At 37.1% G+C, this 22588-nt stretch overlaps 1 protein-coding gene across 1 annotated transcript; it reads right to left on the bottom strand.

Annotated features, from left to right (window-relative positions):
• Positions 1-1957: 1957 nt before the first annotated feature.
• LOC132177141 (calmodulin-binding transcription activator 2-like) lies at positions 1958-21702 on the bottom strand. The gene is made up of 13 exons (XM_059589371.1): positions 21432-21702; positions 20625-20744; positions 19404-19519; positions 18044-18132; positions 17089-17131; positions 15925-16099; positions 15659-15784; positions 15218-15510; positions 9850-10383; positions 8451-9145; positions 7323-7905; positions 6475-6798; positions 1958-2317 (listed from the first exon to the last, which is right to left on the bottom strand). The coding sequence occupies exons 1-13, from the start codon at positions 21469-21471 to the stop codon at positions 2186-2188; spliced, it is 3270 nt and encodes a 1089-aa protein (XP_059445354.1). The 5' UTR covers positions 21472-21702; the 3' UTR covers positions 1958-2185.
• Positions 21703-22588: the final 886 nt, after the last annotated feature.

The following is a 22588-nucleotide window of genomic DNA, read 5'->3' as shown; positions in this document are numbered from 1 at the left end:
GGATATCAATCGTTTCGGCTACCTGACCCGCACCTTGAGGGATTGAAAAAGCCTACCCATAACCCGGAGATAGTTAACCCTATCCGCCAGGTTTCGGGTTTTGCGGGACGGGTTGAACGGGGCGGGTAATGCCGGTTGGAGGGGCGGGTGTTTATGGGCATGGCTTATTTTTCTTGGGCTTTTTTTTTTCCTTCATTTTTTTTCATCCAAGAGCCGGCGATAGAGAGAGAGAGAGAGCCGGAGACGAAGAGAGAGAGCGAGACGGCGAAGGAGAGAGAGCGAGGCAGAGACAGAGAGAGCGAGAATGGGATAAACACGAACTCACCAAGACAGAAGGACACTACCACCTTGCAGGAGTTCAAATCTTGGCCAAATGGCTAGGAAATACTGGATTAGACATTCCATTCTCCATTATTATGCGAGATCTATGAATGGAAGATCCGAACAGCAACTCCTAGGGATTAACTCTTCAAATCTCTATACAGGAGCATGCTACACCGAGGTATTTACGGATATGTTAATCAGCGCCATGGATGCCAATAAACAACAAGTCTTCACCATTGACACCAGAGCAAACGTCGACAAAAAGAGAGCGAGACAGAGCACAGAGAGAGAGAGAGAGAGAGAGACAGAGCAGAGAGAGTGAGAGAAGAGAGGGAGGAGGCGGCTCAGAGAAGAGAATAAGGGTTTTTTTCCTTTATTGTTGATAACGGGGGCAAGGCGGGTATCCGCACCCCAAAATTTTAACCAAATCCGAGCAGGGCGGATCAAGGTAGGTTTGTGGGTTGGGTGTATTTTTGCCCACCCCTTGTCCTCAGTCGGGGGAGGAGGGGATTCGATACCGTAACAAAAAGTGATTAATGTGAAAGAAAAAAAAAAAAAAAAAATTGTTTTGTAGTGATTTTTTATTTGAATAATAATAAAAAATGATTGATGTGATGTAAAAAATAAGATAATATTGAAAAAATGAAAAAGTGAGATGAATAGTATAGTACCAAAACCATGACAAAACCGTTTAACAAACGGAGCCTAAGTCTTTTATGTGAAAATCCCTTAGCCCCTAGCAATAAAGGGGTGTTAGGAGACACTTGGTCCAAATACGATACACGTCTTTCTATTGCTTGTGTTCGTTTGTCTAGACTTGGTGGGGTTTAGTCGAATCATAGTACTCGTCATAAATGGGCCTACACGGACTAACTTTGGGTCGGGGAGGGCCATTTCCTTAGGGTTATTCTTGATACACCAACATGCATCATGTCAATGCTTAGATACAAATTATTAATACCTTAGGATTCTCTTAAATGTAAATCAAGAACTTAAAGAAAAGGTAAAAGACGACTATTTACTTTGCACTTCACTTTCCGATACGCATTTATCCACACTTATAGGTTGCTTTTAAAACCAAGCCAACTAGAAGTGCGAAACAATAGGTGTAGAAAGTTTAATTGATAACGAATAAATAAAGGTTCATAAACCCAAATGAACAAGGATCTTATTAATGCATAACGATTTAAATCAAATTTCTACCACCTCAGCTTTAGCTCTAATCGAACCCCGCAAATTAATTCCACAACCCCAAAAAATCAATAACCATACCACCGGTATAGTGACCACATTGACAAAAACACTATGATCAGATCACATTGACAACAAATTGACTTTCGAGGGTGAAATCATGAAATTCAAGCACCAAATTGTTAACAAACCCAGATTCAAACATACCAAAATCTATTTTAGCCTTCCTATATCTTAATTATAGTTGGGGTACGACAGAAATTACAAATTTGAAGTTGGATTAAACGGTAATTAATGATTACAATGTCTCCCTCCATTTAAAAGATTGAACAAATAACTATCCTTTCATGAAACAACAAACAAGTGAAATTCTCCACCATAAAATTTGAATAATTAAAAATCCTACAACCATTCTATTTCGAAGACTAAATCAATTGTCGTATTAAAACTGCACAACCTGAACAATAAAATTGCTAGTCAACATAATACTGTCTACCATAAACGTCAAACCCAAGTCCCTGTCAAGCCTGATAACATATTGGAAAAACATCAATAGCTGTGCAAAGTAAAATTGGTCGTCAATACACTATGTAAGCCTGGTAGATGATATAATACATTAGACATCGTATTTACATAAACGATAGAATACAGGTGGGACAAATCAGAGGTTTTACTCGAATGCTAAAGACATAAAATTGTCATCATTTAACAGCATGTCATCTTCCAACAGTGGACCAATATCAATCAGGTCCTCATCAACATCAGCTGTTTCTTCTGAACGACTCCAAACCATATTACCTCCCTGCCAAAGATTATAACGGTCAGAATTTAGACCACGCTCATAGCATGAGAAAAAAAAAATGGAAACTAGAACAAACAGTTTTGAGTACTTGTCTAACATGACCCAACAACATGCAAGAATCAAGTGGTTACAAATACAAACACATCACTTTCAATTTTTTTTTCTTTTCTTTTTACATATTTTGTTTAGCAGGGATGAGTACGAAAAGAAGCTAGCGGCAGGCTTCACCACGTCTTCAAAAAATCTCTTTTACCAGAACCATTTGCAAACATTAAACTCTATAGAACTTGCAGGTCATGAACACAAAGACCCTGTCGTCCCTGATATCTTGCTGATGGGGTTATTTCACATGGAAAAAAGGTTAGCCTAAATGATACTCAATCCATACCAGATTGGTAAATAGGCTGGCCTAAAGAACCCAAAATCTGGGTATAAAAGTCATTGCAGAACTTAGTTCAGGATACATAAGATGTTCTAAACTTCTCTGATACTTAACAAAAGATTTCAAGAACTAGAGAAAAGTCTTTAGAAGCCCCACTAAAGCCAGTGGGTAACAAAAGTGACCTTTACATGGTGATCTCCCGGTAACAGAACAATGGAAGCAAAGCACCAGTAATTAACATCCAAATGGGATATGTAAGCCCAAGAACATTGACGTGTTGAGAGAGCATCCAACCAAAAATTTTAAACCATTAAGCAGAGCTGTAGTTGATATATAACTCAACTCAAGGTCCACACAGATAATGTGCAACTTCTCTAGCGCCCGCTCTAATGTACAGACCCTAAAAATAGGCCCAACAGATTGAACATATCTGAAATGAACGACCCAACTGACACAAACAGATGCAAATGGGTCTGACGTGAAGTCGAAGAACAAACAATACAAACTCCTCCATTTATTTCAGCATATAATATTTTCCACGTTTTTAATTAAAAGGGTGGCTGATCAAATTGATTCTTGACTAGCAAGACACTTATCTTTGCAATTAATCTCCTATGTTCTGTAAAGCTTGCAAGTGTTTTGGTCAAGCATTTTTATTCTCCCCAAGAATTACAAAGGTGCTGGAACAAAAATTTAACAGGTACTTGCGAACTGGAAATGATTCCACCAAAGCTCGAGCAAAAGTTATGTATGTCTCCGTAAGCAAGAGGGAGGTTTGGGGCTAAAGAGATTGGAGGACTGCAACCATACAGCAATTATGAAGCATATATGGAATATTTTTGCTAGGATAGGCTCATTGTGGGTTGCTTGGGTAAGAGAATACTGTTGAAGGGGAAGAGCCTTGACAAGTCAAGGTACCGAAGGCGTGTTCTTAAGAGTTGGAAAAAATTGTTGAATCTTTGTGATTTGGCTCAGGGATTTATACAATTCAAGGTTGGTGAAGGGAGTAGTATATTCATCTGGTTGGATTGGTGGCACCGGATTGGAGTGTTATATGACAAATATGAGTATCGAGCTGTTTATGATACAGGCAGTACTATGGCAGCAAAACTATCCTCTGTGATACGTGAAAAGAATTCGAGATGGTCTCCTGTTTGATCTGAAGATGTGGTGGAAATTCAAAGTAAACTTTCTCAAGTGGAACTTGGAGAGGTAGATGTGCCAATATGGACCTGCTCAAAGAAGGGAAAATATGTTCTCTGAAACTTGGGAAGCTCCAAGATTTAAGCTTCCTACGGTTACCTGGTGGAAGATAGTCTGGTTTTCCTTGGCTATACCTAGGCATGCTTTTATGCTGTGGTTGGTGGCTAGGGATGGTTTGACAACTGGGGCGAGATTGTTAAATTGGGGATATGCAGGGGATGTGTTATGTTTATTCTGCAGGGGTTGTTTAGAATGTAATGAGCATCTGTTTTTTAGCTGTAACTTTAGCAGGAGAATACCGAGACGTGTTGAGAAAAAGTATGATCGAGGATCCATGTACAAGCTGGGAGAAGATTATTGAATGGGGAGTAAATGATTTGAAGTGTAAGGGAATGAAGGTGAGCTTATGCCACTTAAGTTTGGGGCCAGTAGTTACAATTTATGGAAGCAAAGGAACAAATATTAAATATGGAAATCAGATCAGAACTGAAGAGTTGATTGATCAAAGGATCACCTGGGAAATCAGGACAAGAATTATTGCTAGAGGAAGTTTCAAGATGAATGTCAAGAATTTGGAATTATGCAGGAAATGGAACTTGCCGGAGAGAATCTTGGGTGCGGCCTAAGTTGCTGTTGTAGCTTTTTGTGTTGCATATGTCATAGAAGTTTGTTTTGTTTGATGTAATTTGAGTTGGTGGTGGTTTTCCCTCTCCCTTCCCATGAAGTGTATGGTGCTCCATCGTCGGATCTGGTTGTAAAGGAAGTTGGGGAGGAAGGGATCATTTCCTCCCCTTTTCGTGGTTGTTCTTCTGTCAGTCCAGCTGTTAACAAGGATGATGATCTCAGGTTGACTAGTTTGATTGAATCTCAGAAGTAGCCGGTAGGCTTTGGTTCGTCTTCGGAGATGGTGGTGTGGGATCAGGGGACGATTTGTGGGATGAGGAGGATAGAGATTTCCCTTACCCTTTGGGTTTAGTGGTTTCTTCTGTTTTCTTTGGGTTTTGCTAGGTCTTGCTGTGTATATTGCTTGTGTATTTAGGCCCGCCTTACGCTTCTTAATAAAATTTTTATTACTTATCAAACAAAATTTTGAGTTGGTGCTGTGTGTGTTTGAAGCAGTTCTGCTAGGCTGCAGAATGTTAATGTTGCTGTCAGAAAGTAAGGGTGTAGTGTTGTTTTTCTGCTGTCGCAGAGGAGTTCTTGTAGTTTTTGTGTTCTTCTATAAAAAATTTCTTTCATCTAAAAAAAATATTTTCCATGTTTCATGGTCAGCAGAAATATTTCTGTCTGACACAACCCAAAATTGCTAGTCAACAGAAAAGGTTTTCATGGTCAGCAGAAATGACACACAGAATGGCCAAAAAAATGACCTATGGATTTTCCCCCACGTAGTAGGCATGAACCAAATGCACGTCTTGAACATCCTAAAACTCCATTTGTTTCAACATAAAATGTTTTTCGTCAGAAAATATTTTTGAGAAAATGCTTTCAAGAAAATTTTTTCCGCTAAAATCATTTTAAGGCATTTGAATTTTTTTTATAATTTCATTCAATCATATTAACCTATAAAAATCAATTTTTTATTCACAACATATATATATATTAACCTGCAAATTTAAGTTCCGGCAGTGTCCAAGCAAGGTCCTAGCGGGTCCTGAAAGAGGCCCGGCAGGTCCTGGTGGTGTCTAGGTAGGGTCCCGACGAAGTCCAGCAGGATTTCGGAGGTGTCCAGGCCAAGTCTCGGCAGGGTCCTAGCGAGGTTCCGACATAGGCCTGGTGGGGTCCCAATGAGGCCTGGCAAGGTCTCGGCCGGGTCCCAACAGAGGACCAATAGTGTTCTAACATTGATTTGAGGATTTGAGAATAAAAAGCTCAAACTCAAAAAAATTGTTTACGGTTTTACGAAAATTAAAGAAGCTTTTTTGTCAAACCAAAAATATTTTCTATTGACTATTATTTTCCGTCACATCAAACACCAGAAAATAAGAAAGAAAAAAATTTCAAAAATCATTTTACGCAGAAGCAACGGAATCTAAATAAAAGAATTTGGCCAAAGGGAGGCTTCGAACTTAAGAAATTCACAGAATGGGGGCACCAAGACAGGAACCAGGACCCTATCAACAATAAGACTCTAATATCATGTTACTTATAAAAAAATATTAAAAAGAGAGAGAGAGAGAGAGAGAGAGAGAGAGAGACTCTAATATTATGTTCAAGCATTAACCCAAAAAGTTAAGCTATATTAGATATAGAAGTCCAACTAGTATATAAGCCCAGATCAAGGTTCATGCCTAAGCAAAACAAGACTTTTAAAACACAGTATATGACAAGAAGTGAGCTAAAATTACTAATCCTTTTGTTTATGGTGGTAATTTACACATGCACCCATGATTGCACCCTCCACCTTGCTACAAAGGGAGGAAGTACCGTTTGAGTTAAAGCTAATTAGTAATCCATATATGAACAGTAATTTAGGAAAACTAGCTTCTATTATAAAATTAATATATTTAAAGCAATTCTTTCACATTAACAAATAAGTAAATAAATCAAAACATTTACAAAATCCATATACCTTGGTCTGACGGAAACCTTCAACAACAGTTAGCAGCCTACGGTACTGAGCACGTCCCTCTGGATTCTGTGCCATAGACTTCACCCTGGTGAGAGCTTTTTGCAATCTCTCCTCTGTTTGTTTCCTTCCTTCCTTAAGAAAATCATAATCATCCTCCTTTGAGGGCGCACTTTGTGGGTTGAGGTCTTTGGTATGTGCATCTGGTCGGAATCCCCGTAGACCAATCCCTTTACGTCTCCATCTTAATATGACCTTTTCCAAAATTCCTACAGACCAGACGATTGGTCTATATTGTTTCCTCACTTGGTGTCCCCTCACATGGGCCTTTACACCAAAAATAAATAAATCAGAATTAATCTCATAATTGATGGATTACAGGTATATAATAAAAACAATTACCAGAATATATAAAAGGTATTCTAACCCTAGAAAATGTCTGCCTTCACATTTTAACATCACATAAATTGAAAAGCAGAAGTCATTATGGCCTAACAAGAAACCAAATAGTAAATTCATCCAAAGATGAAGAAAACCAAATTGCAAACACGTTCGTCAATCTAACAAGGAGCTAAAAACTGATTTCATAATTCTCAAAATTTAACTGTGCAGACACTTCCATTCCCACCCTTTGAATTTCTTAATGGAAACACCAATTATACCATTGAAATGTCTCTTTGATTTCCCAATAGACCTATTGCATGTTGCCTCACTTATAAAGGTCCTCTCCTTATTGGGATAAGCAATCTGGCATTACTGGATAACTTCCATATTTTAGAGAGAGAGAGAGCGACCAAAAACAACATTATTAAAATCCTCAAGAAGTCAACAAGGGATAAGTAGCAATAAACCTGAATTTTGACAATTCTTTGACGGATTATTAAGAATTCTTTTCTTTTCTTCCAACCACGGAACTTCTTCTGTATTTGTGTTGCTGCGGCATGGACCAGCCCATCACTTTGTCCAGGCTTGCGTGTCTTGGAAGCTATAAGTGAAAGAGCACGTTCATCTAACAATCCATCTTTATCATCATTATTCTCAGTAATCCGTTTCCTCTGAAGTGAATACATCCGGAACATCTGATGTATACGACCAGCAGCTTGTGTGGCATTGCAGAGAGCAGTAAGTGAATCCCTCAGTGACAGTGCTTCTGCTGCGTCACCATAATTCACAGGTGTTGCTGTCCGTTCTGAAACTGTTTGCACAGCCTTCGGTCCAGAAACTTCTACTGTTTCATCTTCATTGGGATCATTCATTGTTAGGGACTTGAGGTAGTCAGTCAAGGAAGACTCTGCAAGAAAACCAGAGATTCCTTTGTGTCCATTTCCAGATGCCAGGTCTGCAGGTGTTCTACCCAAAAGAAATTCTGGAGACGGGTCCGTCAATGCTCCAGGAGCTGCACCCAGAGAGACAAGGAATGCCACCATCTGCTCTCTGAATTTAACAAGGATTCAAACATGAACAGAGAAAAAAAAAAATAGCTGTTTCAACCATGACATAGATTGAACTGATACAAATTGCAACTCAACCGAAGCCCAAGAAACTAATGCAATTAATTTTGGACGATTTGAAACAAATTTTTATAATTTGCATGCAGTAGTTTATCTGCATATGAACAAAGGCAAGCAATGGAAGACTTGATGTTTGAAAGGCCGATTATAAAAGTGAATAAGGCCTTTGTAACCAAAAGTATGTAGGAGGGCATTTTAGTTATACTTGTGGTTGCACAGAGAGTGAGCAAGAGAGAGGGAATGTCTTCAATCAACATCCTGTACAAGCTACAAGCAGCTAAAATGGCTTCTTCATTTCTAATGCAGACCATATCTGGGAAAAGACTTTACAGAATTGCATTTCCTGAGTCCAAATTGATCAGGGTGGGGAAGGCTAGACTTCAAGCCAAATATCCCTAGGCTCAATCACAAAAAAAAAATAATAATATATATATATATATATAGCAAATCAAGTTCAGAGGATCTTGCCTGCCACAAAATGCAGCCCAATGAAGGGCAGTCCATCCATTTATGTCCCGGAAATTGATGCTAACTTCCGCTGTTACAATTGGTTTTATGGCCCAATCATAACCAAGGGCAGCTGCTAAATGTATCACACCTTGCCCCTCATCATCCAATACACTTGGCCCTTTACCATCTTCAGATACTTTATGGAGGAGCCATGAGTACAACTTCTCTTTCATTAACATTTTAAGGAGATGTTCCTTCCCTTCATGTTGGGATAAATCCTTCTGTGAGGTTGTCTCTACCATCTGGTAATATTCCTCTTCCTCCTTCAATGAAATAATTTTACTGATCAAGTCTTGTTTCACAGTAACACCTTCAACAAAGTGACTGGGAGGGCTGATAGATCTTAGAGACAGTAACTTCTCAAGTCGCGAATAAAGAATCATTTCATTAGTAGTGCCACCATAGATAATGGCAATATCTATATCTTTAGTAGAGCCCACTCGATAGTCAAATTCCCGCACTTCACTACAAGCTAACCTGTTGGAACATGTTACATAAAAAGGGACTTGCCCAACAGCACGAGGTGGAGCACTGCAACAAAGAACCCCATTGGCTAAAATTTCTGCAGGAACCTCCACTTCCCCGAACATACATGACCAGTTACATTTTGCTACATCAGGTAGACTCTTCAAAAATGTTCCAGTTATCAGAACCTGAATTATATCAAGAAATTGAGAAGTAATAAGAAATCGAGCAGTATTTTCTCTTGTACAGTACACCAGCACCCATCAAATCTCAACAGAGACGAAACATATATGAGTCCAGAAAAAATTGGAACCAGTAAAAAAGAAAAACTTAAAAGCAAAATTGAAAACTTTTGAAAAAGTCAGGAAGCGAAGAACAAAGTTGGAAAATGTAAAATAGCAATTTACTTCGTGGGAAAAAGCAGTTCATGTTTGAAGCATAAACAAAAGATGCACCAATACCAAGCCGATATGAACATAACAATTTGTGAGTTATAAGAAATTATGATCTTGCCAATGCTATTTGGCGATGCATGCCTTTTTTTTTTATAAATAAATCAATCTCATTAGAAATAGTAAATGCGATGCATGCTTAACAAAAATGTAGCACAATATGTACTCTTTTAATTTTTGGTTTGAAAATAGCATGTTTTCTTTTTTTTTTTTTTTTTTTTGATAAGTATGTTTGAAAATAGCATGTTATTTGCTATTTAATCAAGAAAGGAGAACACATATATAAATCTATCTATATGTATAAGTGAATATCTCACAATTGAGAAGATTGATTGAATTACTTGCAGTGCAAAATCAACACAAGATATAATTCAAGTTTTTGTCCTATTCTTTTCTTTTTATTATTAGCAGGGATACTATAGTCCATATATATTCCTTACCTCAGTCTCTGAGTCTGTGTAAGCCCACTTTGGCGAAAAGTCTAAAATACTAAAATGCTGGTCCTGAGAGAGAGAGGGACTCAATGAGGAATCATCGACTACATTTCCACATTCATCAGTGCTCCATGATATACCAGATGAGGTCTTCAAATGCAAATCATCTACATCTTCCAATTCTTTAGTAACCCATCGAGAAAAGCTGTCAACTTTCTTCAAACCCTCTTCTCCATGTAATAATGGTTTTTTCAGAGTCAAAGCATAGCTAGTATTTCCTTCAGTTGGCATATCAGTTTTGGAATTTGATTTTATTGAACACTGGGATTCATCATTTGCAAGCTGTATTTGAAGCCTGTTCTGCCCAGGCTGTTCATTTTGCTGAACAGCATAAGCTGAAATTGGTTCAGAAGCATTTCCCAAGTTCATATCATGAGTTCTAGCCTCGAATGACGTCATACCAAAATCATATGTCAATTCCAAATTTGAAGACTCGTCCATAAGCCACATGGGCAACTGTGCTGAATTATCGTCAAAGGTCTGGAGTAAGAGAATCTAAGATTAGAATTAAAATAATCAAATGAACTTAAGAACAATTGAGGAGAGAGCAAGAAAATATATTTATCACATATGTCATTTAAGCAACGTTAGCATGCAAACAAAACAAACTCAACCCCCCCACCCCAAAAAAAAACACAAAAGCAAAATCAATGGTAAAGCAAGTGAGCAACAAACTGATTCTTTGAACACTACAACAAAACAGATAAAAAACCAGATGGTCAAATTGAGCAACCAAACATGTGTGGTCGTCAATTAAGCTGCATGTGTCGAAATTAAAATTTTTTCAGACCCTTTTGGGACTTGAGTCTCATGAGCATGCTAGTCATGATAGAAGTGCAAATGCCATGCCATTGAGACAGTGACTTTGCCAGTTTGGCCTTTTTTTCGGTTGAAAGTTATAAATGCTAATAAAGAGCCCGTCATTTAGACATTATTTGTAGCATTACCGTATCTTTTTTAATTTTACTTTGGATAAAATACTTAATTAATTATAAATTCAAGCACAAATTACATATGAAAACATCTAAGTAGAAAGATGATTCTTCAAAAATAAAAAAATCATGTCTATTATGTTTTTCTCTAATGTTTATATTTCTTCCATTATTAATTGACATTATAAGAAAAAATATTATATAATTAACCAACATCTTCATCAAGTCCACGTATTTACTCAAAAAATGCTACATAAACATCAAACAAGAGATTGACCATGGAGATTAACCAACCTTCCCTAGCCTCACTATATTATGGCATGGAACTCCTCTTTGGTAGACTACTGAGCATTACATATATGCATATATAAGTCAATTAACATATTGGTCTGCCTAGCCCAAAAAACATTACATTCCACTGAATATTCCCTTCTCGAAACTGCAAGTTATCCGCCACCCACGCATCCTTTCTCTGAGCAATACTGAAATTTTATCGGAATGCAAATCTGATGCAGATCGGATGAAGCTGGCAGAAGGCTCTGTTCGAACCCTGTTCGAACGGCCATATGTTATTTTGATGTTTTTACGTTTTATATACGTGGCCATCCAAACCGCCATAAGTCCCATCTAGACGGGCGCCGTAGCTTTGTTTAGGGTTCAAACCGAGTTCATTTCCTCCAAAAAAGGCAATTGTTGTTTGTGAATCAGTTTTGATGAATGAGAATACTCAGAGTTGAGTTTCTTCCTCTTTTTCCTTCAAACCTTAAATAGACTCTATCGTTTTGAGAAGAATTCTTAGATCTTTAATAGACTCAAGATCTAGAATTAGTTATCCATTCTTTATTGATGTTCTTCGCTGCAGCCAACTAAGTCACGCTGCATCATTTGGTATCAGAGTTTCCATGAATTGGGAGGGGTGACCGTTGTGCAAGAATGAACGAAGCGTACGTGCGCACGGAGGCAGCACGTAAGGAGCAACAGGCAATTAGTTTGCGGCACATGAGTGGTTGGCCAAACGGTTGTCGTCGCCAACCAAGACCGCGATTTGCGGAGACGGAAGGCAAATCTATCGATGAACGTTGGCAACACGTGGAGGATCAATTCGAGGCTATGAGGGATCAAATTGAAGACCTCACTACCCGATTATCCAACATGGGTGGTCACAATGGGAGTGGATCCGGAAACCCATTTGCCGAGCGCCGAACGCATGGAAGTCAGCACCTAGCGCAAGCTCATTTCAATCGGCAGGTGAAAAGGTTCAAACTTGATATACCGGAATTCCAAGGTTGCTTGCAACCCAAAGAGTTCATGGTGACAGAAAAACAAAAACAAAAAAAGGAAAATTCGACAAAAAGAAGGGTCCTAGAGAGGCGGAGGAGATTAGGAGTCAATCGGTCATGGAGGAGAAAGATGGCTTTATTGAGGAAGATTGCTCGGTAGATTGGGCCTCTCCACCAATCTATGACACATATCCCAACGATGAGGTAAGTTCTATACATCAAGTGCTTGATGAAAGCCCTAAAATAGAAGTCGTAGCTTTGGAAGTTGATTTCCTTGGAATTGATGCTATCTTGTCAAAGACTCTTAACCAAAGTTGTGATGAGATCTATGGGGCAGAGACGACTTTTCTATCAAAGAGTGAAGGGGTCTTTGTGAGTTCTTTGGGAATTCTCATGGCTTGTGGGAAAGGCGAAGCACGAGAGAAGTATGACAAGTCTACAAGACAAAGTGGTGTGTGGGGCTTTTCATGACAAACATCGAGGTATGTCAATGATGAAGAGCATCACATTTATTGTGGGGTGTTGTCTTGTCTTGATCTTGAGGAACAGCGAGTGGAATGAGTTGACTAGACATCCGAAGGACCATGGGAAGAACCGGCCGAATTCGAGGATGAATTCTCTTCAACCTAGGGAGAATGATGCAGATCAGATGAAGCTGGCAGAAGGCTCCGTTCAAAGCCCATTCAAACCCCGTTCGAACAACCATATGTTATTTTGATTTTTTACGTTTTATATACGTGGCCATCCGAACGGCCATAAGTCCTGTCCGGACGGGCGCCGTAGCATTGTTTAGGGTTTAAACCGACTTTATTTCCTTTATTTTAGGTTTAGGGTTTTGGGAGTTTATATTTCGTGTTTTATTAGGTTTAGGTTTTGGGGGGTCTATAAATACATGCTTATAGCTTCCAGAAAAGGCAGTTATTGTTTATGAATCAGTTTGAGAATACTCAGAGTTGAGTTTCTTCTTCTTTTTCCTTCAAACCTTAGACTCGATCATTTTGAGAAGAATTCTTAAATATTTGATAGACTCAAGATCTAGAATTAGTTATCCCGTTCTTTCTTGTTGTTCTTCGCTGCAGCCCACTAAGTCGCGCTGCATCAAAAAATCCTTTCCCAATTCACTAAATGAAATTTAAACTCATCCCCAATACCACCCCATAGAAAAACTCTCTGAAGTCTCTCAAGCCTATTAGCCACATCCACTAGAATAGGGAAAAGAGACACATAATACATAGGTAAATTGGATAGAGTACTCTTAATCAAAGTCAATCTACCACCCTTAAATAAATAATGCTTCATTGGCAACAAAGAGACTCTACAACCAAGAATACTGGCCAGCTCTTCTACATCTTCCACTTCGCCTCTAGGAACAATTTCTGATTTTGCTAAATTGGTTCCCAATCCCAAAACTGCTTCAAAACATAAGAAAATACACCACAAATGTCGAATTTGCTTGGAATTTGCATTACAAAAAATCAGGGTATCATTAACAAAGAGTAAATGAGACACTAACAACTCTTCAGTATTCCTTGATCCCACTGAGAAACCTGTCAAATGACTCATATCCATCGTCGCAGTCATCATCCTACTCAAAGCCTTCATAACCACCACGAAAAATAGCGGCGATAAAAGATCCCCCTGCCTCAACCCAAAATAGCTAGAAACTTCCCAAAATCCCCACCAGCTTGATTTCAGGGTAATGTCTCCATAATTTTCTTACCAAAATCATCCATATTCCTCATTGTTTGATTCTCCGCTTTACCCATATTGTCCCCACTTGAATTTTCTAATTCCTTCTCATGTCCCTTCCCCGTCAAAACCTCTGCGACCATTTGTCTGTCTTCCTCCACCAGCCGCTCCTTCATGGAAGTAACACCACCATCAACTTTCTCACTTCTTCTTTCAGTACTTCCAGAACATTCAAAAAAATTAATCACCTTCCTCAACTAAGCAATGCATGCCACCCAGCCTCTGCCTTCGTTGGCCTCTGGAATCATTATGAAACTACTTTGGCCACCTCCTCCATACTCCGATAATTCCAAATACCTTCCATGGCTATTCAATCTCCTCTGTGCAATGTAAATTGTGTTCCCGTGACGTATTGACCAATAAAAGTCTTTCATCTCCACCCCTCTAATCAATTCCTCCACTGTCAATGACAGCCATAACACACTCGGCTTACCCATCATCACCACTCTAAACGTCCCTTTGCTCCATTCCATTTCAGACCAAATCTCAAACGCCTTTGCTTCTACGTAGAAAGAAACCCATATATGCCATTGTAACCAACACAACACGTCCCTAAACCAGCAAATATTGCCTCTGAACCACTCCCTCACACGTCAACAATTATCACGGCAAGCCCATCACCAGAGACACTAAAAAGTTATCATGAAAAATATAACAAGGAATAAACAAATGAATTCAATTGAAAATGTACTACTAAACCAACGAATCTTAATTCAGACTTCTTTTTTTTCGTTCAGCTAAGGTAGATTCATCCTTGATACTACCACAAGCCCACTCCATCTTCACCACTTGAGCCAAACCCTAGGGGCATATAAATCAAAAACTCGATGTCAAACAATTTTGAACCTGTAGGGAAGTTGCATTTAGTGGTTCCCTCCTTGCATCATTATGGAGTATTTCAAGGTGGAGATCTGAATTATTTCTGACGAAAGCTACCAAAGTTGTCTATAATTGAGGAGAAACATGCTTGTGTCATATTGGGAGACGGACATCAACTCCAAAAATTCCAACATGACAGCCGCTTCTATAGGGTCCATATAGATTTCATTATAGTCAAGTTTGTGAATGATGGCAAAGACTAAAGAGTTTGACTCTTATCAGATCATTGCATGTGGGAGAGGTTTTGTGCGGTCAATCAGTTTTAGAGTGGGAGGACAGAAGTGGATGATTGTACTATGCTCAAGTTAGACCCTATATACATGATCCATAAAGCAAGCTGTGTATGCCATAAATTGAACAGAAATTTTTTTTATAGGAAAATAATTCTCAGAAATTAACCTTTTCATAAGATGTTAAATGATAAATACACGTAGATCAAGCCAATAGTAGAGGTAGAAGATTGAAAGTCATTACCTGCCAATTTGACTGTATTGGTAAAGAATTTTGAAACTCCTCTTTTACAATACTCCCACCTGCTAAAAGCTCATCTAGACTCATGTTTTCATGTCCACGGAGAATTCCCATTGGCGCAGGTACTGAAGTATGAAATCCACTTGTAGACTGCTCCAAGACCTCTTCCCAGGAAGCCAAATCAATTGTTTTTTGAGAAACAATCGCATCAGTAATTTCATCACTGCCTCCAAGTCTATCTTTCTGAACATGCGAGATATAATTTACCCCAGGCATTGATGAAATACCATGATTATCTGGTAAGAATTTCAAGAACGCAATCAGGTACATAATGTCATTTAAAAGCTTGTGGAGGCGAAGCAGTTTCATGAATGGATATGAACTTGGAAAGTATGTCAAGAAAAAAGGAATGGAGAAAAATTCAAATACAAAGAACACAGCTACCTGCAGAAGGAGACAGAAAATAAGAACTCAAGGCACTAGCATCCATCCCTTCTGTCAAAGGACCAGTTTTTATTGGCAGAGACTCGAGAAATGAGTGAGATCTTGAACTTGCCTGGTCAATATCCTCTGCACCAAATCTCACAAAAATTATAATAGAAATTCATATGTATGGTCAAAAGTAAGTAAATTTTCAGTATTAGTCCAGATTAGGCCAACAGGATGAGCAAAAGACAAACTCTAGTAACAAAAGCAGAGACAGAAAATACCAGAATCAGCATCTTCACATAAAGATGTCAGAGAACTGATTGGGCTTGGGGAATCTGTACTTCTGCAAGGGACTCTGCTATTATATGTGGAAAAGCTCGAAGTCAAAGGGCTGTCCTGGAAATCTGGTGCAATCTGATCACTCTCTCTGATGCCTCCTATATTTGTCCTATTACCCTGATGCGGAACGTAATCCAAAGAACAAGAATTTGTAGGTCCTTTAGTTAAAATATTTATATCATACAATATCCACAAGACTTCAAAACTAAATACCTTTGCAAGAAAAAGCTAGACGTACTGAAATTATATTGTCAAATTATAAAGAATTAGGATATTGGTCATCTAACAAATTAAATTATTTTGGAAACTTACAGAGCTCAAAACTTAATACAGAAAAATACTACTCCATTTCTTAAACCAGGTAGTTGCATTTTTGCATATAAATAAAATAAACTTGCTACAGAGAACTCCCAAAATATCTCAAGAGCAGAAGTGCCACTAGAGCATCATAAAAAATTTATATATATATATATATAACATTGTTATATGCGCTATATGAGGGTCATTATCCAGTACTGATTCAACTTAAGAGTAGACTTCCGGGCGCCTGTGGGGAAGAGTGATGAAATGGCTTGCTCTCAATACTCAAATCCAGCGTAGACTTCAATATTGCACCAGACAATTGCCCCTATTTTAGCATATGTTATATGTTGATGTAAAAAATATTTATTATCAAATATGTGTGTATATGTGGCGCACATTCAGTGTATGTGGTATAATTTTATTTTATTTTTTATTTTATTTTTTTTTGACAAGTAAATGTATGTGGTATAATAGTAAGACATAGAAGCTAATAGAATATAAAAATAAAAAATAAAAAATAAAATTATTGACCAAATTGGTTTACCATAATGGTTGGAGTTGTTGCTTCCTAACATGAGTACTTGGGTTCAAAACCCAATTACCTAGTTTTTAATTTATTTTGACTGAAAAGTGGCCCAAATATAGACCAGGGTATGGACAAATTTGTGCTCCAGCAAAAATAATCAGGGAATCCACAGTCAAAATCTTTAAAGCGTGACTTCAGAGTGGGAGAACCCTCCCTCCAAGGCAGATTAGGGCAACCCAGGCTTCAACAATAAGAAAATAATAATGAAGTGGATTACCTTAACTTCCAAGTAGTGGACAAAAACTATGTGCATCAAATCCCTGCAAAAATCAACAAGCACAGGTGAACCAAAATGAAAGACCCAAACAAGAAAAAAAATTACAGAACATTATGTTTAATTTCAAGAAATCATACCAATTTATGGACAACCAAGCATAAAAAGTTTCAAATATCGATGGAATCTCTTTTATAATTTTACAATGATAAAGGGCACAAAAGATAATCTCCAAGGGAGGAAGCAGGAGATCAGAGGTGAAAAAGAAGAAGAAAGAAGAAATGACATTGAAAACAAGAAAACAGGAAAGGAAGCGATAAACAAGAAAAAGCAGCATCACAAATTCCTCATGCATTTCAACATCAAAACTTAGCTTATATCTCTCAATCCTTAAGCATATCCTAATTTATGCTTTGCAACAATCTCACAAACAAACCTGCAATTAACGCAAGGCATAAGTACATGTAAGGTATAAACAAGAACACCTAACTCCACCCTAAAACCCACACATGACATCCTCACCAATTCAGTGGAGGCCTTTTAGAAGTCTACTGTAAGGGCAATGAGGCATGAGTGTAAAGTGGAACATGATAATCGCTTAGCTCTATTGTGCACATATTGACAAGGCAATTCAACTAATCTCCAATCTAGGTGTATAAGAAAAAGTAGCAGGTAAAGGCTCTAAAAGGAGAGAGAAGCTCTATCAAAATGGATGATAGCAGAGACAAAAAATACCGATCAACAAAGACTAAAGGAATACACTAAAAAACAAAGACCCTCACAGCAAAGCATACTACATGGAACAGAAATTTTAGCCTTGATGATGATGAAATACGCATTTTCAGTTCCAAGATCTTTTGCAATAATCTCAACTACTCAAAGCATCTAAATTTATAACTATATAACCCTAAACAAAAGCATGATGAAAAAAGTGAAATATAAGTTAGTTCAGACTTACTGTTCAAGCATCCAATAGCTGCGCCTTTGAAAGTTTTCATTTTCTTCTCCATGGGCATAATAGCAGTGTAGCACATCAACACTACCAACCTAAAATTGCTTGACATATGTTACCTATCAGTCCTCAATAAATTTTAATAGAGTCACATGAAAAACTATTGTCATCAAACAAATCTCCCAAAAAAAAAGAACATGTGTTACTTTACCCATCCCATTCTGAGTATTTGACAAAACCCAAATACAATTAAGAAAAGACAATGGCTATGTTTGTCAAAATACTAGTTTTCTGTTTTCAGTTTGAGTTCCCCACTCTTCTCAAATACATTAATAAACAACTCAAAACAGCAAAAAAAAAAAAAAACACTTTTCAAAATACAAAATACTTTTTATAAAACATTTCACGCCTTCTTGTAGGAATATCAAGAAAGACTATTTTGACAAAACAAATGTTTGACCTTTTTCACGGGTAGGAGCTAACTTATTATTTAAAAATAAATAAAATAAATAAATAAATAAATAAACAGGACACGAGTGGCCATGTGGCCACCCTCAGCTCTTTTTCCCTTTTTTATTTTTTATTAGGAGTCAACTCTACATATGTTTGGGTTTTCTCAAAATAAGCAAGTGTACTCCATAAAGAAAGAGAAATGCTCCATATTCTCCAACAAATTCAATAGATCAACCATTAAATTTGTGGAGTCCACCATTGACTTGTATGGGGTCCACATAAATTCACAAATCTAATGATTGATTTGTAAGGTGAGATTGAAAAAATATGGGAAATATATTGACACCAAGCATTTCTCATAAAAAAAAAATAATAATAATAATAATAAATTAAAAAATAATAAAAACATTTTCTCAAATGTGGCTCCACCATAATACACTTCTAAAAATACCTGACATTTATGTCAGGTCAAAGCACTTTTTCAAACCAAAAATACGCTAACAAGCATAACCAACAAATGCAAGGACAACTTGCATTCTTGATAGTATTTTTCCACCATTACCCTTACCAAATGCTTTGAAATTGACAAGTTGACACTCATTATGCTTACATTAATTTTAATAGTTAAGGATAATATGTGAAAGAAAGTAGTTTGTGCATTACTAATTGAACAACAGATATTTATTTTGGCACATACGAAAAGTAAAGAATGAGACTTACTAAAGATGGAGGGAGTAGATAACATATGCAAACCAAAATTATTAAATATCCAGGTAGCCATGTTGATATCGTATAGCAAAATGTGCGAGTTCTTTTTTTTTTTTTTGTGATAACTAAAAATGTGAGTTCTACAGGACCAAATATAGATACCTAAACTCCAAATAAAAGCAATTGACCTTTTTTGCAATCTTACCTTCAGCTTCTCATGAGCTTCCTTCACAGTCTTTCCATCTTTCTTCTTCCTCCAATTATGTCCATCCTTTCTAAAGTATCTCAACACCTTCCTATCAAAAAGAAGAAGTGAACCACCTGGCATGTGGAATGCATGTCAAGCTATGAAGTTATATATGTATCTGCTTAAAATTGAAGGAAAAAAATTATAAACTACCCATTTAATTGCATAAGATTCTTCTGATTTCAGGGTGAAACAGTACAAGATGTATATAACCATACGAGAATTAAAACAAACTTCAAGGGCAAGAAAGAGATAGGCAATATTAATATTTTTGTTGGCACCAAAAACACTAATATCATGGATGTCCAAACATATACTCCATGGAAACTAGAAAAAATTTAAAATACTCCAAGAATTATTTTTTTCTCAGAAAAATTCAGATCTGAGTTGCTTGTCAAATTTGAGAATATGCATGCACAAACAAATAGGTATCTAGATATAAGGCGAGACTAGTACGGAAAAAATAAAGAAGCAATCACATCTAAACTCCCCTAACAACAGTTCCTCCCAATGTCAGACACAAGTTTCTGGGGGAGTAACACTTCCTGTACATCATGTGACACCAGCTAGCTGAATGAAGAGATAAGGCTTCTAAGCCCATTCAGAACAGGTGATTCAGCATTCCAGGAGCGAATAAGACAAGAACCAACAATACTATTCAGGGAAAGAAAAATATTCAACTAAAGGTGAATTCATATAGTGGTGGCGCATAGGAACTATAACCCGTCTTTCTTTTGTTCTTTTTTCCTGCCTTTCACAAAAAGGGCTCCTGTTTTGCCGTGGCAGGCCCGGGGGGAGCATCCTCAATGACCCCTGGTTATATATGTATATATAATCCACTAATTTTTTTATTATCAATCACCAAAAATTTGAGGTCCAGTACTACGTGTAATTTGGACATCTCATGCAAGGTATCTAGGGCAAAATATTATGTCTGAGGATTATGTTTGACTTCAAAAGTAATTGTAGCTTACAAATGCGAGAACACATATACTTGTATTTCTCCCAAATTTTTGCCAACCTACATGTCCACTACTTTTAAAACTTAGAAGCACACACACAGTCATAGAAGATGGGTGATTCAAAGCCTGAAGGTAAATTCATGTAATATACACTGTGAATGTAATTATTATGTGAAACAAATTGATATTTAAATTTCTTTATTAGCTAGAATCATACTTGGGGGCCTGTTTGGAGGCTCTGGTGCAATACAAAACTTCTCATAATTACGAAGAATTTCACAAATTTCAGCAGGTCGCAACCATCGATGTTGGGCTTCTGAGAGTATTTGGCGAATATCTGCAAATCAGACTCGACCAATAAAAACATACTCAAAAGGTAACACTAAAAATAAAACTAAAAGATATAAACTACGAGACATAGTAATTGAAAAGAAAGCAACCAAGCGAGCAAGAGAGAGAGAGAGAGGAAGAGTGAGTTGATGAGTAGATAGATATAGGGTATTCAAAAACAACTCACGCATACAACTCTTCCACCACCTTTTGTTTGTTTCCTTTAAGAGGGAAATTTTGATTTCAATTTGAGCGTTTCATTCTTAAGCAAAGGCCACCCAGAAATACTAAAAACAAACCAAACTAATTCCATTATAAATTTATAGTCCGAAAAATCCCCATTTCTCAAATCAATCCTCGAGAAAGTAATCCGATTACCAAGCTTAACTAAACCCGAAAAATAAAATTCCTCAAAGCCCCAAATCATCGTATAAAAATTTCATTCCAAACCCATCACTTTCCTCAATTTTCTCAGTATCCAAACAGACCCCGATAAACCCCTCTCTCATCCTTCACTAAAAATTCTTCCACTGAAGCTGACGCAACATACCTCGACACACAAAAAACCCTAAACCTAAACAATAATCAACAGAAATTCACAGAAACTTCTACAACAAGAAAACAAATATTAAAAAAAGAAAATAGACGGATCCAAAATAAAAATTAGAAAAAATAAAAATGATAGAAATCTGACCCAGTTGAGGACCCGGCCCGTAGGATCCCCGCTCCGCCATGGGGAAGAGTGAATGAATCGAAGTCTGAAGCAGCAGGAACGCACACGCACGGAGGAAGACTTGGATATAGTCAGCTTTTGAAAGGAAATGACGTGGGAAGTAGAACAGGTGACTTCCTGGATTCTTCTGTGAGAAACTTGGTACTACAAAGTCTGATGGGGATGATCAAAAAGTCAATCTTGATGTGTGCTTCGCCGAATCATGGTTTGACTTGTGGCGCAGAGATGAAGGAAAGTGGGCCTGCGTCCTTTTTTTTCTTATTTGGTTTCTCTGCATCTCCGGGTGGGCGTCTGCTTTTTTTCTTTTTTTTTTTTTTTTTTAATAGAGTAGTATATTTTGGAGAAATATTATTTAGTAATCAATTATATAATTGAGATGACGTGATAGAAAAAATTAATTTTTAGTTTTTCTTTTTAGTAATCACTGTTTATCTAGTGTCCACAAGGTGTAACTCAATCGGCTGTAAACCACACATGTCACTAGTTTGAATATCTCTCTCCTTCTTCTTTCTTTGTGTAAACATGTTTAAAAAAAAAAAAAAAAAAATCACAGTTTACTAAATAGTATTAATCGTTTTTAAAATATTGGATTTGGGTGAGTTAGGTATTTTGTAGTTTTTTTTACGGTTTAGATTTAATTTTAATTTTTTTATAAAAAAAATTGAGGGTAAAATTAAATATAGACCTTCAAAAATATTACAACAAATGTGATGTAGTGTTTTTACATCATCTCACTTCGACATAAAAAGATTAACAAATAACTTAAAAAACAAATGTTTGCCAAATACTAAAATCTAAATTTAATATTTATGTCAAATCATAACAACAAAAAAAGTAAAAAATATTCCTTAAATCTTTTTACCAAACAACCGTTCCAGCTTGGTTATGGCTGGTTGCCCTTTAGGAAACTGTCTTATTAGTTAGCAAAATCTGTCTATTTACTTTAGTTACCTATTTTCAAATCAGCAAAATATGTCTTATTACTTAGTTTGGCGTCTCACTACTTGTTTTAAAAATGAAAACAAACAAAATAAATAAAATAGTAAAATCATAGAAATATTATCTTCTTGGAAAATGCTAGACATCCCAAGACTTTATTCCCAAAAGTTATTCTCAAA

The sequence above is a fragment of the Corylus avellana genome, chromosome ca4 (assembly GCF_901000735.1).
Source record: "Corylus avellana chromosome ca4, CavTom2PMs-1.0".
Taxonomy (NCBI): domain Eukaryota; kingdom Viridiplantae; phylum Streptophyta; class Magnoliopsida; order Fagales; family Betulaceae; genus Corylus; species Corylus avellana.
The sequence above is the reverse complement of the archived record's forward strand: the minus strand, read 5'-3'. Positions and strand labels throughout refer to the sequence as shown.

Excerpts from the sequence above, each read along its gene's own strand:
- LOC132177141 (XM_059589371.1), bottom strand. The coding sequence starts at position 21,471 with ATGGCGGAGCGGGGATCCTACGGGCCGGGTCCTCAACTGG. Across the intron at positions 17,132-18,043 it reads AGCTATTGGATGCTTGAACA|GGATTTGATGCACATAGTTT; the intron begins GTAAGTCTGAAC and ends TGATTTTTGCAG. Across the intron at positions 7,906-8,450 it reads TGGGCTGCATTTTGTGGCAG|AGAGCAGATGGTGGCATTCC; the intron begins GCAAGATCCTCT and ends TGTTAAATTCAG.